Consider the following 13,220-nt stretch of genomic DNA (forward strand, 5'->3'; position numbering starts at 1 on the left):
AGCATTTACTAGAGTAAGATCCAGTCAACGTCCTTATATTCTGCGGCTTCACCCTGTGTCACAGGTTCGGCAGCCTGGGGACAGAGCGTTCCAGCCTCTCTCTGAGCCTGGCCTTCACCTCGCTCTCAGCCTAGCATGGAGCACCTCTGAGCCAGGATTCCAGGATTGCTCTTATCACCTAAGGCTGGAACCAGCGGAAATATCCTTTCTCATGAGTGCTCTGACTAACCCAACCAGCACTGACTCAAGGTTGATGAGAACAATTAAAGGAGTGTGAAAGAGGCACTAGCAGCTGAAGGAACTCAGCATTTGTGGAAAAAAAATATGGACTGCTTCAGGAATTTACGTGTCATCCTTGCGCAGGGGCCATGCTAATCTCTGTATCGTTCCAATTTTAGTATATGTGCTGCCGAAGTGAGCACGAAACTCAGCATTTTCATGAAAGGCATAACAAACCTACTGGAATAACTTTAGTCCCAGGAAAAGGAGGGGTTCAGCAAAGGCAGTTCGCTCTCCATGGCTTGGCATTTCATGAGTTGTTGAGTCTCCCTATCTCCCTGAAGCTTTCTCTCTTTGGGCTTTCAGTTTTGGGGTCTCTCTCCTTGTCTCTCCCGCTTTCTCTCACTCCTTTCTATCCCGTCCGCCTTCTCTCTCTCTCTCTCTCTCTCTCTCTTTTTCTCTCTCTCTCCCTCTCTCCCTCTCTCCTTCTCTCCATCTCTCTCTCCAAAGCCTGCTTCCCTAAACCAATAGGCTGGGGCCTTCTAAGAAGAGTAAGAGACACCAGGAGTGTGTGTGCACAGAGGATTGGCCAGGGGGAAGGCGGCCATCTGAAAGCCAGGAAGAAAGGTCTCACCAGCAACCAACCCTACTGGCAACTTGATCTTGGATTTCCAGCCTCCAGAACTATGAGAAAATAAATATCTGTTGTTTAAGCCAACAACAGATAACAGGTTTTGTTAAGAAAACAAAACCTGCTTTCCACTGGTTTTTACATGTGTTTTGATCCTTGGTTGTCTGTGGATCCATAGATCTCAGCACACACACAATTATTTTTTCCTTTCAGTGATAACATCTGGGATGTATTTCAGCTTTGTCACTAATACACTGTATGATGTTCAGCAATCAGATATGCTTAATGTGTGTCCCTCACTCTTCTAAGTGCTTTGTGTTTAAAATTAACTCATTTAGTTAATTTTATTAACCCATGAGGGAGGGACTTTTATTATCATTATCTTTGTCTGTGGTAAACTAGATTGCTATTCACCAAATATTTTGGTTTCCCTCCCTGCCTGAAGCAGATTTGAACATCCCCACCCGTTTGGACTAAGGAGTGACTGTGTGATTTTTCTTTAGCCAATAAAACAAGGGCAGAAGTGTCACGTGTCATTTCCAGGAAGAAGCTTTAAAAGCCAGTGTGTCTTACCATGTTCTCTTTTCACTGTGACAGGATGACTGGCAGTGAGCCAGTTAGTGGCTGCTCTGTCAGTCTGGGTCTGAAGATGAAGACGACATGGAGCAGAGCCAAAGCGACTCATGAAGGACACGCTGTGTAAACAAGAAGGAAACATTTGTCGTCTGTCATGGAGATTTTTAGAGTGGTTTGTTACTGCAGCATAACCTAGTCTCTCCTGACTCACAATACTCATTTTCGGATACGGAAACTGAGGCACATTTAGAGTGTGTCAGGAGTCTGGCTTGAGTAAGCGCCTAACCACTAGTTGGTATTACCTCAATGAAGCTCAATTCCTGGTTTATGAGGTTTATTCTGTACCCTACCATGTTTCCCCGAAAATAAGACCTAACTGGAAAATAAGCCCTAGCAATGATTTTTCAAGATGCTCGTAATATAAAATATGCCCTACCGTATTTTCCGGAAAATAAGACCGGATTTTATATTAATTTTTGCTCCAAAACATGCATTAGGGCTTATTGTATATTACGAGCATCCTGGAAAATCATGCTGGGGCTTATTCTCCAGTTAGGTCTTATTTTCGGGGAAACACAGTAGATGAAGGCAGTGCATGCTGTTTCTTTCAGTCTCGTCCGTCTAGTTCTCACTCATTCCATTGCCTGTTTTCTTTATAGCTTTAAACATGTTTGGCATATTTATTTTACAGCTGATGCTGGTAAAGCTCAAGGAAACTGAGGCGTTCACAGCTGCTTACGGATGTTCTCATCATGTTTATAACTAGAGATCCTTATTATCCATGTTCCCAGCTCAGGACACCCTGAAGGAAAGAATTCCTAAACCGCCACTTCTCCCCACCGAGCTTCCTATCTTTGGTGTCTGGGGAAGGATAATAATTGCTATGCTTTATTTAGTATCTGCCATGCTCCAACAACCACACAAATCTGATTTCTAATTCTCAAAGCTGCACTACAAAGCAGGAATTATTCCCATTCTTCTTGACGAGGACATTGCGGTCCCATAACACCAAGGTGTCTAAGGTCACACACCTCGCATGTTTTAGGCTCCTGATCCCACCTCAGAGCCACCTGACACTAAGGCCTGTGTCCTTTCCACCAGGCTGCTATTGTAGCAAGCATTGCTCCAGCTGGTCTCTTTTATCATCTGTGACCTGGGAGGTATCTGAGTCTTTCAGTATATTCTATGCTAAGTAATATTTAAAATGCTTCTGAAGAAGGAAGTAAAGGGGTGGCAAGCTGAATCTAGGCAAATTCCTTGGAAAGCCTAAATGTAACAACAACAACAACAAAAAAAAAAAAACAGGCTTAAAAAAACAAGTAAAACAGCCAAAGCAGTTTGAGGTTTTCGTATTTAAATAATAAGGCCAAGCATAGAGCTGAGGAGTCTTTGATTCAACCTTTCTGAGCTCTCGACCAAACCTTAATGAAGCAAACCTCCACGGGAGGCATCCCAATTAGCCCTATTTTCCAGATGATCTGACCAGGACCCCAAAGTCTGATTTCCTGTCCCTCGTGTTCATCTGGGAACAAAATTCTCACTATTGAGAGACTATGCACCAAATACCACCTGTACATATAACTGCCTGATTTTTACAACAGGCTTATGTTGAACCATTGATCATTGCTGTCTTTCAATATTTTTTTCCTGATAATGAGCCAATTTATAATCTAAAGCCAAGCGTTGTCAGGCCTGGTCTTTAAAAAAAAAAAATGTCATCATAATTATTATTTGGTATTGCCATCTGAGTCACGTTTTTAAAAATTAAAGGCTTTCTTGTGCTTCTGGAAGCTACTTCTTCTGGAATATTGTGTCCTCAAAACATCCCCTCACAGCACGGCCTCACAAATACCGAGTCATTAGTGTAACCTTCTCAAAACCCTTTCTCCTTCATGATCCCATTTTCAACAAAACCCCCAAATCCTAACACCTTATTCACACAGCTGCCACTCACAGAATGCCTACAACATGCCATGCCTCCTGCTAGATGCTGTGAAAAACGCAAAGCGATACAAGGCACAGCCTTGCCCTCACCCCTCAGTCTCAAGGGCATTAAATATAAAAATCGGTACTATTACGTGATATTAACAATTGGAAGCCAGGTAGGGTATTTTGCTTCTAGAGGGAAATCAAGGTTCCATCCACTCCCCCAAGCCTCCATTCTATCCCCACAATCAAGGACACGGTGTTGATAGGAATTGATCAGGTTTAATATTTCTTGGACCACAGTGCCAAGAAGCGATGTTTTTGGTTATAAAAGGAAAGAAACTGAGTGCTGAGGCCCCTGGGCTCTCTCTGGACTGTTTGCAATCTTCTTTCTCCTTAGACTAGGAGTGAGAGAGACCTAGGGCTACCGCCTCCTTGGGAAGGACCTTTGTTTCCTGATGTGGAACCAGAGTAGAGCCCAGGAGGAGACCACCAGGCCTCCCAAAGCTGGCAAAAGGCTTTCTTGCAGTTCCATAGTAAATGGCATTAGGACATGAGCGTTAAGAGAAATTATCCAAAACGTGATCAATTCAAAAGAATACAACCTGTCCTTTCAATGTCATACTGAACCGCTGTTTAACAGGCCTATCCAAGAATTATTTGATTTGTCATGAGAAGGTACCATTCTATGAACATGCTATTTACTATTGATTAAGACTCAGATTCAGTAATATTGCCTGTTAACTTGTAGATTTATGACTTGTAGAGATGCAGATGATTTCTGATTAGTAGATAAGATAAACCCAAAGGTTGTGGTTTTGTTGCCCTGTGGGACATTAAAGCAATTTTGTATCTAACCCAGTGATCTTATTCTGACATTTCTTTTTAAATATAGATTAGAATTTATACTTTGACAGAGACCGGAGACAAATCAGTGATACGGAGAATTCCTTTGCCTGGCCTTGTCCTCTGGCATTTATGTCCCTTGGGAACCTCAAAGGGGAGTGGCTGTGGCAAGAATAGATTTTGGTGTATGGGATCTTAGGTTCTGGCCAAATACCCCCTCCATGTCTTCGAATCAAGACCAGAAGCGATATATTGTAAAAAGCAGAAGTTTAAAATCAAATTATGTGCAACAAAATGCATAAATTAGTATTGGATAATAACCCAAAATATAGAATAAACATCCATGAGTTCATACCGATATAAATAAATGATTGAAGAAATAAGTAAGTGGGGAAGAAGAGAAAAATCTCCTGTGCTGAAAAATCCCAAATAACTTATATAGACCCTCCGCCCTTAGGGAGGGAGGAGCATTATTCCCCCCTCCTTAAATCTCTTAATTGTGACAAATGTACCAGACTAATGGATAATACGAATAACAGGAGAAACTGTGGGGTATACAGAATCTCTGTATTATTTTCACGATGTTTCATAACACCACATACAGATTTTTTTTAAAAAATCAAATTGAATCCCAATCCCACAGCTTATTGACTGTAACCTCCGATAAGTCGTTTAACCTTTCTAAGTCTCATCCATAAAATGATGATAATATTACCTGCCTCACAAGATTGTAATAAGGCTGACAAGCGAAAGTACCTGGTTCTCGCCATCTTCACTTTAGGGCTATTCAAAGGCACTTGAATGAACCTGGAGGGTGCGGGGTGGGAATGCACTCTCATTTGCCTGGAAACCTATCTCCAATGCATCTTCTTGAGACACTCTTTCACAGTGCCAGGTAATGAGCCCAGCCAGCATAAAGCTAAACAAATGTAACCTTAGCAATTTCAAAAATACATCTCCAATGCCCTCCCACTCTCTGGGGTTCTTGGTCTCCAAAGAAGGAAGGATGGTGTGGAAAATGTGGTTGAGTTTGTCTGGGCTTGCAAAGAAGAACAAAGCTTGAGTGCGGTATGTGGGGAAGAGAGCCTGGCCTCAGAATTAGCCTGAGGGGCTTTGGAGGGTGATTAGCTAAAGAGAGGAGCCAAGCTTCTCCCCTGGAAGCTTCTGTTTGGATAGGGTCGTCACACAGTACACATGGGGCCTGGAGTTCAGGGAGCAGGCTGCTAGGCAGAGCTGGGATGCATCCTGGCATGCCTCTCTGGACCATGAACTGGGCTTGGGAGGATGCGGGACTTTGATAAGCTGTCCCTCACAATCTGCCCCTTTTCCTTATCCTGTTATTGTTAATGTGATGTTCGTGTGTGCAATCGGTTTCTCATTGCACATTTTAAGGAAGTTGGGATGTGGTGAACTGTTCAGTTGGATCTGCTTTCCTCTAAAGAGACTCCTGTGCTAGGTCGGCATCATCATTTCCACGGTTTTGTTCATCAGGATTCAAACAACCAGATGCATCCTAAGAAAGGGAGTTATACTTGCACATGGCTGTTTTATCCGAGCTACACCAGAGGGCAGTATGGGTGCTCTGTTTTGGAGACGCCCTTTGTTCCTAGAGCGTACAGCTGAGTAATGGGTATTCTCCTGGTGTTTTCCTGAGTAGTGAAAGAGGGAGGGAGGTATATTCATTTTCTATTGCTAACGTAACAAATTACCACAAGCTTACAACACCCATGTATTAGCTCATAGTTCTGTAGGTCAGAAGTCAATTGCTTTCACAATCACAGATAGGCGGCAACAACAGGTGTGGCTGGTGGGGAGGAGTGATCCAGGAAACTTAAGTCTTTTACATTTGAGCCATAAACTTGGCTGGTGAACTTTCTCCAGCTACAGCCACTTTAGTCCAGGAAAAGAAAAGAACAGGATTCACCGGGTTTGTGAAGAGCACCCGAGAGCCACTGAAACGGGATTCTGCTAGGTTTACAAACTTCCCTGGGTGTTCCTGAAATTGGACTTCAGATCCAAGTTTCATTTCCTGTGACAGGACAGCTGGGATAGTATTCGATTCAACAACACTGAAATTTTTCTAACTCTCAAAAAAATTTAAAAGACCCTCCTGACTCTAGAATTTTTCTTCTGAGATCTAGACCCCCTTCAGGCTGCTCTTTAACTGTTCTCTTTTGCAAGTTTCCCTGGGAGAAAAAGAACCTTTCAGGGCTTCAAAATGAACAATCAACCAAAATCCTCCCTCCACTTTTTGTTGCTGTTGCAATAGACCCATAGATGTTACGCTAAATGGAGAACCCCAAAGCAGAACTGGGTTTAGTTGTACTGTCCCATCGTGTAAGACAGAGAACCTGTGTTTTCTTATTTTCTCAAAGATGCTGCATTTTCCATTTTAGAGAATAGAAGCAGCTGAAGGCAGGTCTGTGTTCTCTCTTGACTAGACCCATTTTTTTTTCTTACAAACTTTGTTAACCAATTAGGAATCTTCACTTACTTCTTACTTGGTATTTAAGATACATAGGGTTTTGCCGTTCAAATTTGGTGAAGAAACATGTGCATTTAAGTAGTATCCTTGGTTCCAAGATGTCAGGAGATGCCGGAAACCTCTACGGACTCCTTGGGATCCAAGCTGCCAAGCAGTCACAAGAGAAAGAGTGTGCGCATGGGCTCTTCAAAGAGGATAGCAAATGCTCCCCTTTCTGCTTCTCTCCCTGACGGCCCTGCAAATAAGATACGGTTGTTAATCCACAGCAGGAAGAGGACGCTAAATCTGGTGGACAGTAGAGAAGATGCTACAATGAGGGAAAACTGTGTGGGGAACGGCTTGTTACTTGAGTTGACTTTGAGACACTTCATTGCCTACTTCTGTTCTGCCAGCTGGCTTCACAGGGACCATAAAGCCTCCAAAAATACTTTGTGTAAGATTGTGTGCGTCTTCATTAATTTACCCTGGTGACTTCAGGTGGGACATCACTCCGCAAGAAGTCGGGTCCCAGCACAGACATCGAGTCACGCTCATTGAATTACCAATGCCCACGTTGTCACAGACATCCGCTCACCCACTGCTTCCTTTTTGGCAGCCTTCCCTCGGCTCAGGGTGCACCCTACTCCCCTATCAAAGCTGACTTTGTGTTTCTCACTTTTATCAGCACATTTCCATTCAGCAGCCAGGCTGTCCTGGACCAATGGCACTGTCTAGTCAATATGCCTAGCACATAGCAGGCACTTAAAATTCATTAGCTGAATCCAACATGTCCTCCTTGACTTCCAAATTAACATTTTCTCTCAGCTGGATGGGACGGCTTCCTTCCCCAATTTAGATGCAGTTTTCTCTGACTCTGTACCAGAACTGGCCATATGAGTAAAGAAAATAAACTATCCCCACTTTCAAAGACATTACCCCAACTGGTGTTACATACTTGTAAAGATCCTAGGCATTCATTTTTCTAAACCTGCATTAAGAATAGTTACACATTAAGCTGGTGCTCCTCGGTTCCAAACAGACATTGGGCTTATTTAGGGCCTTTCTGACAAATAAATTGTCAAAGCATATGGCTATTTTCTTTACTGATACCACAGTTTCTCTTCTTCAGATTGACACCAGAGAAAACACTTTAAACCTCTGGACCCATGAGAGACCTGAGGAGGAGAGAGAAGGGAGAAGAAAAGGCCAAAAGGGAGATAGAGTATACTAGAAAAAAATGAGACTATGCTGAGAAATAATCCCAAAGCAGAAGAATGCTAGGTATAAGAAAACAGTCTTGCCTTTCAAAATTAGAATATCCTAAATGTCCAATATTAGAGGAATGATTAGGTAAATTATAATCTATTCATACAACGTGTAGGCATCAAATGTTTATTTTGAAGAATGTGTCACAGCAAAGGAAAAAAAGTTTATGGAATGATAGTGAAAAAAAGCAAAACAGAAAATTATATTGTGCTGTAATCTACTTATCAATTTATGTGTATGTACTGTGTTTCCCCGAAAATAAGACCTAGCTGGACAATCAACTCTAATGCATCTTTTGGAGCAAAAATTAATATAAGACCCGCTCTTATTTTACTATAATATAAGACCCGGTATTATATGTCTAAAGGCGGCAGGAATCCAGGAATCTCACCTGCTGATATCAGATATTCCAATTTGTTGAGAGACACCAGATATCTGGATTTGATCTTTCTCCATGAAATTTTCCATTTTTAAATGTGGGGAGCTAAATGAAAACATTGTTAAACACTATGCAAACAAAACAAGTCTGTGGAGGAGATTGAGCCCAGGTTTTGACCACTGTCGTCGTATCTCTCCGAAGGTAATTTGTCTTCATGCGCTACACCTTCATGTAGAGCCAATCCTCAGGCTAAGGGGAAATCCCCGAGCAGGGTTTGGGTGGAGGTGCTCCTCTTTCCATCTTCCTTCCCCGGCTTCTCTCATTGGGCCCATCACTCAGTTTTCCATGATGAATTCTTTGTTGGGTTCTGTTCCATGGAGTTAAAGGAGTACGGAATGTCTCTCAGCTCAGCCCTTCTTTTCTAGGAAAATAAATGGCTAGTTCCCTGGAGTTGGGGATTTTTTATGCAATGAATTTCCTCTTTTGAGATTTATGGCAGTAGCTTTGTGAGAGATTTGTAGTAAGTAGTGTTCGGGCTGTAGGTCTTAAATCCTCAATGCCACAGTCATAACTCTCCAGGAAGGAAATGATAAAAGATCACAGTAGCTAATATTGCATTATGATGATACTGTCTCCGCAGAAATGATTGCCGTCTTGCTGCTGCTGTCTTACTTAGGAAACGTGAGCTCTTCAAATGTGCTTGAGATATCTATCTTGGTGGTGCTTTGTGAGATCCAGAACCTACAGGTGAAGAGAGCAAACATTTACTGAGTGTCTTCAGCTCCCCTTTTCACTAAGGATCAAAGAAATGAATGCTCCCAAGGTCTCCATCTGTAAAACCTCTCTCGTTCCAAAGCAGATCTTGTCTACCACAACACAGAATATATTTTTATATATAAGAGAATGTCTAATGAATCAAGGTTGATAGGAGAAAATGGTGAAATATTCTTATCATTTTAGGTTTAACCTGAATCTGTTTCACTTTTAGATTTAGTGTGTAGTGTATGGGAAGCACAGGAGATAAACAGTCTAAATGACACCATGAGGAAACAATCAGACAAACCCAGACTATGGAATAAAGACAATCATCCCAGTCACTTCGAAAAGCCAATGTCATGGTGAAAAATGTTAGGGTACTCGTCTAGATTAAAAGAGATTGAAAGGACAAATTAACAAATGCAATATATAAACCTTGGATCCTGATTCTAATTTTGGGAGCAATTGAGAAAATGTGAATATGGGCTAGATGTTAGATGATTTTAGAGATTATTATTAGTTATCTTAAGTAGGATAATGGTACTGTGGTTATGCAGGAAAACAAACTTATTCTTAGGAGATATGTGCTGAAATACTTAGGAGGAAAGCATCGTGATGTCTGCCCTTTAATTTCAAATGATTGAGAAAAACATTAAATAGGTGTAAAATATTATCAATTGCTGAATCTAGGTGGTGAGTATGTAGGTATTATTACACTATTCTTTCAACTTTTCTGTGCATTTAAATTTTTCATAGTATAGCCACAGGGATACGAAAGTCAATTTGGGGAATGTAATCAATAATGTTGTAAAGATTTTGCAGAGTATCAGATGGACACTTGTCTCATTAGGGAGACCACCTCAGGGATGATGTAGATGCCTGATCACTGCATTGTACACCTGAAGCTGAAGCTGAACAATAATAAATGTCAACTACAATTTTGTACCTATACATATATGTAGTCACGAAGTGGAGTACAGCATTCGGAATAGAGACAGTGGAAATATAACGGCTGTGTGCGATGTCAGAGGGGTAGTGGATGGGGAGGGAGGTTATCACTGTGTGAGGGCTATAAATGATAAATTTCTAACTGTTACATTGTTTCGTACACCTGAAATTAAATAAATTTTTCATGGTATAAAGTGAACATACACAAATGAAAAACTTGATTAAGCTGCCTCAGAATGATGGAAAGGGGGCTGCCCTGAATAAGGTCAAAGCATTTTGAAATTCCTTTAGAAGATCAAAACTATGGACAAACTTACATAGCTTAGACTATATGTTCATTGTAGTAAATATAAAAAATACTTTAAAAGGATAGATGTACATAACTATAGCCATGTAAAAATACATTTGCAGGTGGACACGAACTAGAAATGTATCTATTAGGTCAGTGATTTTTTTTTCAAAATTACTCTTGCTGTATTATCTTTTCCATTAACATAGTCTCATAAAGTAAGCTCATAAACCAAGATGGAAAAAAATCATAACTCTTTTGCTCTGGTGTTCAGTTACAGATGAATATTTTTCTTTTAAGAGCCATTCTTGAAGCCCAATGAAAAGAAATACTCTATTTTTATCATCAATAAATACATTGAATTTATTGTATTACTAATAACAAATCATTGTGGAAACCTCAGCTTCATAATTCTAGAGTGGTTAAAAAGATTTGGGAAATATAACAATAAGTGAAATTAAATAATTAAAAATTCAGAACAGCTTCAGAAAGTTAAAAGTTGGTTCATGAATGCCCAAACAAATAGTTTCATTTAAATTATAAGAAAAACCATCTAAAACAGTGATCAGCAAATATAGGGTGGCCCCCAGTTTTTGTAAATAAAGTTTTATTGGAACATAGCCATGTTCATTCATTTATATATTGTCTGTGGCTGCTTTCATGGCACAATAGCAGTTGAGTGGTTTCAACAGAGACAGTGTGGCATGCAAATCCTAAAATATCACTATCTAGTCCAAAAAATATTTTGCCCAGTCCTAGTCTCAAAGAATACATGTATATAAAAAAGGATTAAATGAAAACATGGAAAAATAAAGTTGATTCATTATGATGGAGGTATTATGATTTTTTATTCATATTTTTAACATTTACATTATGGTTACAATGTGGTTTGTTCATTAAATAAGTGTTTTTAAGAAAAAATAATTGAATGAAACTTATTACTGCTTTTACAGTGTGTGAAATTGTGAGGAGGGAAGCAAATAGCAAATACATATTATATAGTTATTTTAGCCTGACATGGAAATTCTAATTCTTAGGGTTGCACCAAAGAAAATCAGAAATACAGGGGGAGAAGGATTATCAAGGTAATTCCCACAGGATTGTTCATAATAACAAAATAGTGGAAATAGGGTAACCATTAAATATATGATGGTGTCTATATCATGAAATATTATACAACCATAAAAATGATACTTTTAAAAAAGGATTTATTACTTTTGTAATTAGAGAAAAATATTTTTAAAGGATGAGGTAATTTTCACTGACAATGAAAAATGTTCATGATAGTGGTATTTAAGAAATAAATTACAGAACATTTCAAAATATCTATTTACTAGCATTATTTTCACAAACTTATAAATATATAGAAAAATATCTGGAAAATATAAACTATACCATCAAAAGTAGTTTAGGAAGTGATATTTGGGAGGACTTTTCTTTCTCCTTAATACAATTCTAGAGTATTTAACTTTTTTATGATCATGTATAACGAGAAAAAATACATATATAAATCCATATTTTAAATTAATACTTATTAAAATTTTTAAATGACCTTAAATGTGTATGAAAACTAAATACAAAATTACAGAGAGAATACAATCTCAAGTTCAGGAATCAAATGTATACAAGAAAAAGTCAAAATATTAAGCTTCTGGGTGATTGTGTTGTTTCTAGGTGATAGCATTGTGGATGATTTGTACCTTATCATTTTTATACTTTTCTCTATCTCCCTGATCTTTCTACAATAAACATATACTACTTGGATAATCCAGAAAAAATTTTAAAGTAAGAATTTGTTAAAATAACTTTTAAAGGAAAAGAAAATTATTACAGCTACTACCAATCCATGTTACCTGACTTTTGAATCTCTTTATCTCTCTCTCTCTGTCTCTCTGTCTCTCTGTCTCTCTCTCTCTCTCTCTCTCTCTGTCTCTCTCTCTCTCTCTGTCTCTGTCTCTCTCTCTCGCATGTGTGCAGTAATTCCTGACAATAATGACTTCTACTACTATAGCTCTAATTCCTTTACGTGACCCACCCGTCCACACAAATCCACACAAACTCAGGCAAACAAGTAGACCACTGTCCCTGAGATTTGTCCAAAGCATCGTTCTCCACTTCTTCTGATCCACCCTTCCTTGCTTTTCCTCCTTCCCTATGTGTTTAAGCCTCATCTGTCTCTACATCTCAGTGCATGATACTTCCGGCCTATTATGCTCTTATAACAAGTTCGGGGAAGACTTTAGCCTCCACCCTCTTCCATGATTCTGTTAGTCTCCATCCAGAAGTTTACCGTAAAGTCTCAGGGAGGAGACAGTTTTCATTTTTGGCCTCATCCTCACCTCAGGATCCAGGCAATTTAGGTGGCCATACCTCCCCCACCCCTCCTGGGCAGGGGGAATTGAACAGTTTCCAAAGGCAGCTTCTCTGAACCAGTCTCCCTCAACCTGCTGGGTGGGTCAGATTTTGCAACCTAAACTACGTGCTGCAATGATAGAGTATAAAAAGAAAAGAGAATGATTAGAAAAAGACAAAGGAAAGAAGCAAAAATTGAAGGGCAGAGCTTCATTTTTAAGTGACCAGTTTAAGGGAGGAGATGAGTCTTCTGCCTGACTTTGATTGTCCAGGTCTAGGCTGGGCTCAGGGGGGCACCCAGCGGAGGCAGAACAGAAGGCTCACTGCTTATGGGACTTGAGCTCTCAGTATTCAGATCCTCCCTAGACCTGTGTGTGTTGCCATGGGCTTGACATATTACAGATGCCTATCTTGGGTTTAAATACTCTTCCCCCTATCTTGACTCCACAAGTCAATTAAGACTTCTTTGGAGGAGTGGGTCTGCCCTGCCTTGCTAGGCTGGAAACAAAGGGCTCAGCTCCGTGAGGGGAATGTGGTCAGCCCTCTCTCTCAGCTCACTAAGCAACCT

The 13,220-nt window shown here is 40.1% G+C and overlaps 1 protein-coding gene and 1 non-coding gene across 2 annotated transcripts in view; both read right to left on the reverse strand.

The window, feature by feature from the left end:
- Positions 1-318: 318 nt before the first annotated feature.
- On the reverse strand, positions 319-422 carry LOC117032580 (U6 spliceosomal RNA). The gene has a single exon (XR_004424763.1). It is a non-coding gene; the product is annotated as a U6 spliceosomal RNA (small nuclear RNA).
- A 6,112-nt stretch (positions 423-6,534) lies between these two features.
- LOC117031550 (formin-like protein 18) overlaps positions 6,535-13,220 on the reverse strand; it is a 37,596-nt gene continuing 30,910 nt past the window's right edge. The window contains exons 3-4 of the mRNA XM_033122036.1: positions 8,320-9,048; positions 6,535-6,918 (exon numbers count right to left, since the gene is read on the reverse strand). Coding sequence (XP_032977927.1) covers positions 8,976-9,048 — 73 coding nt within the window. The 3' untranslated portion in view covers positions 6,535-6,918; positions 8,320-8,975. The remainder of the gene's footprint in view (positions 6,919-8,319; positions 9,049-13,220) is intronic.

Source organism: Rhinolophus ferrumequinum, chromosome 12 (genome assembly GCF_004115265.2).
Source record: "Rhinolophus ferrumequinum isolate MPI-CBG mRhiFer1 chromosome 12, mRhiFer1_v1.p, whole genome shotgun sequence".
In the NCBI taxonomy this organism is placed as follows: Eukaryota; Metazoa; Chordata; class Mammalia; order Chiroptera; family Rhinolophidae; genus Rhinolophus; species Rhinolophus ferrumequinum.